This window comes from Olea europaea, unplaced genomic scaffold (assembly GCF_002742605.1).
Source record: "Olea europaea var. sylvestris unplaced genomic scaffold, O_europaea_v1 scaffold4029, whole genome shotgun sequence".
In the NCBI taxonomy this organism is placed as follows: domain Eukaryota; kingdom Viridiplantae; phylum Streptophyta; class Magnoliopsida; order Lamiales; family Oleaceae; genus Olea; species Olea europaea.
Window position 1 is genome coordinate 14,309 of NW_019259921.1, and position 2,807 is coordinate 17,115.

The following is a 2,807-nucleotide window of genomic DNA, read 5'->3' on the forward strand; positions in this document are numbered from 1 at the left end:
TAAATTTGTACTTATTTATGAAGTTTTTGATTTTGAGTGGAGAAATCATGTAAATTTGCGAAACAAAAGAACATAATGTTGAAACACTTGATCATTAATCTAAATGCTTAAACCATTAAATAAAGTTATACATATATCCTTTACATATTGTCTATTTTATTTTAAATGAATTGAATAGGCTTCAACCTGACTTACGTGTATTGCTATTTTACTTGTTGGTATGCAATATCTTTAATTAATTGGAAAACAAAATTACAATTAAACAAAGATGCATAATTAACTGATCGAACATTTACAATTAGCTATCCTAGTATTTCTCGATAAAAAAAAAAAAAAATTGAAGTGTTAATCTTTAACCTATTACTCTTGTTGCTGTGAATAATTAATATAAGGATTCAAGAGAGAATGGGAAAATGTGTTAGGGTTTCCAAGAGCAAAAAGATTATCTTACAAAATGAAAGTAAGGGGCTAAATAATCTAATCTAATCTAATCTAATAATAAAAAGGTTTATGCATGCTTGGTTAAGCTTTTAAAGGTTTATGAGTACTAAGGATCCAAAAAATGCGTGGATTAAAAATTATAAAAAATTGTGAATATAAAGGAATATTTATGGTTAAAAATGAAGTTAAACAAGCTTATACACACTTAATTGCACTTAAACTACCTTAATAAACAAGTAAAATAAAAAGAAGCAATATAAAGTACTATTGGCTAAACATTGCAAATTTACTACTTAGTCTCCATTCTTTGCATAGTAGTCTCAAAGCCCATTTGGTACGGATTAAAATCTGATTTTAATCTTAGTCAAAGTTAAACAATTAATATTAACCACATATTTTATAGGCCCCATGATTTTTCAACCGCACATTTCAAAATCTACTAAAAAATCAAATTTTAATCTCTACCAAATACTCTCTCAATAGATGAAACTGTCCATTTAACCATTATATTAACATATATATCTCTACTTGAATTTAAGCATAGAGAGATATATTCTCAGTGTTTTCTAGGTACAATAATTTCTTGTATTACTGTTTCTTTTTTTATTTATAAAGAGGTTGTCATAATTCTAATTGTTTAATTAGGAAGAAACATGTAGGAGTAGACGATATTGACTAGATTCTATAAAGCAATAAGTAGTTATGAAAGACTATACTGCGATTTTACGTGTGATTAGGCATGCATATTTTCACAACTAGTGGAACAACAAAGTGAAGCTCCTATTATTTAAGTCAAAGTCAATAGTTAATTTTAACCACATATTTAATGGGATCAATAACTTTTAAACCATATGTTTCATTAACATTTATCAAAATCTATTGAAAATCTGATTTTATTTTCCACCAAACAAGGGCTAAATATTAATAACACCATATATTAATATCAAGCTAAAGATGTACAAAGCCCTCGGATAGCATACATCTCATGGAATCGAACCATGGAAATAAGAAATAGAAACCTTTTCAACTTGTGTTGCACTTGAAAGCCCCAACAAAAAAAAAAAAAAAAAAAAAGAGCGAGAGAGAAGAAAACAAGAAAAAAAGCTCTTTTTTAGTAAATCCTATGCTTGCCTCGTCAAAACATAAGTACAGCAGGCCAGCAAGTCGAGTGGATTAGGGCAATCCCTAACCTATGATTTAGCACTGCATATATAATGATTGGAAGCCAAGCAAGAGCAGCAACAACTCTTGGCAACGGCCCATGCTTTTCCTTGTTGTAGACCAAAAAGAAGGTTGCACTAAATGTTAAGACCACACAAACAATTGAAGCAAAGAGTGAAATCTGTCCAACCATCAACTTTGCTGGTAATGAAAATAGAAAATCGTCTTGTGTATAGCGTGAAGTCAAGATAGACAAGAACATCATTATGGAAGTTGCCAAGCTGAACATTGTCACTGCATTAGATATAACAAAAACTGTGAACCACCTGTTCTTCAAGAATACTGGAGTGCCTATTTCATTATTGCCACCTGGTATGATAAAGGCTGCAGCAAACGCGAAGGTGGCAAATAAAGTTGCCATGACCATGCAAGAAGATGTTGTATCCTTCATCCACTTCTCACCATCTTTCCTTAACTACTTGTGCTTCATGGAAAATAACTCCCTTGGTGTTTTGCCCTCTTTGATTTTCATATCGAATAATGGATGTGATACAATCTTCTCCACCTACTGAAAAGCTTACTCAAATATTGCATTTTGTAAGGAAGTGAAATCTTCAATCACCAAGGCGATATACAGGCTCAGTTACCAAAACCAAACGACCCAAGAACACCACAAAGGTTCCACCTACGGTTGCTAGACCTTTTTCCACTTAGAGACCACTAAAAAGGAGGAGAAATATCACCAAGATATCAACACAAAGAGAAGTGGCAGAAACCAGTAGAGTAGAGGCCGAGAGAGAGCACGCAGAGATGAAGAAGAGAGATACCAAGTCTTGTATCAAAGTAGCGTGCAAGACCAAGTGAATAAATATTGGGCCAAGTCACTAATAAGGTAAGTTAGGTCTAGGTAATGGGTCATGGCCCAATAACACATAGTGGAATATAGGGTGGGCCTCAAGTATAGCTAACCATCCAAGTATGTAGAAAATATGGCCCATGAGCAACACAATAAAATTGGTTGCTTCAAATGGTCCAATCACTTCTTGGGTCGGGTTATTCCAACTTTGGTATTGATATATCGTTCAGTCTTATTGCAAATGCCGACTGATAATTAATAACCAGTTTACATCATCGCCTGAGAGGTCGTTTGACAACAATATATCTAGCACATTTTGCAAAATCCTCCAAAATCTAACTCTTATGCA

The 2,807-nt window shown here is 32.9% G+C and overlaps 1 protein-coding gene across 1 annotated transcript; it reads right to left on the bottom strand.

The window, feature by feature from the left end:
* Positions 1-1,576: 1,576 nt before the first annotated feature.
* On the bottom strand, positions 1,577-2,053 carry LOC111387435 (ankyrin repeat-containing protein NPR4-like). The gene has a single exon (XM_023011993.1). It carries the CDS (start codon positions 2,051-2,053, stop codon positions 1,577-1,579), a length of 477 nt encoding a protein of 158 aa, XP_022867761.1.
* Between the last annotated feature and the right edge of the window lie 754 nt (positions 2,054-2,807).

Coding starts and splice junctions, on each gene's coding strand:
- LOC111387435 (XM_023011993.1), bottom strand. CDS start 2,053: ATGAAGGATACAACATCTTCTTGCATGGTCATGGCAACTTTATTTGCC.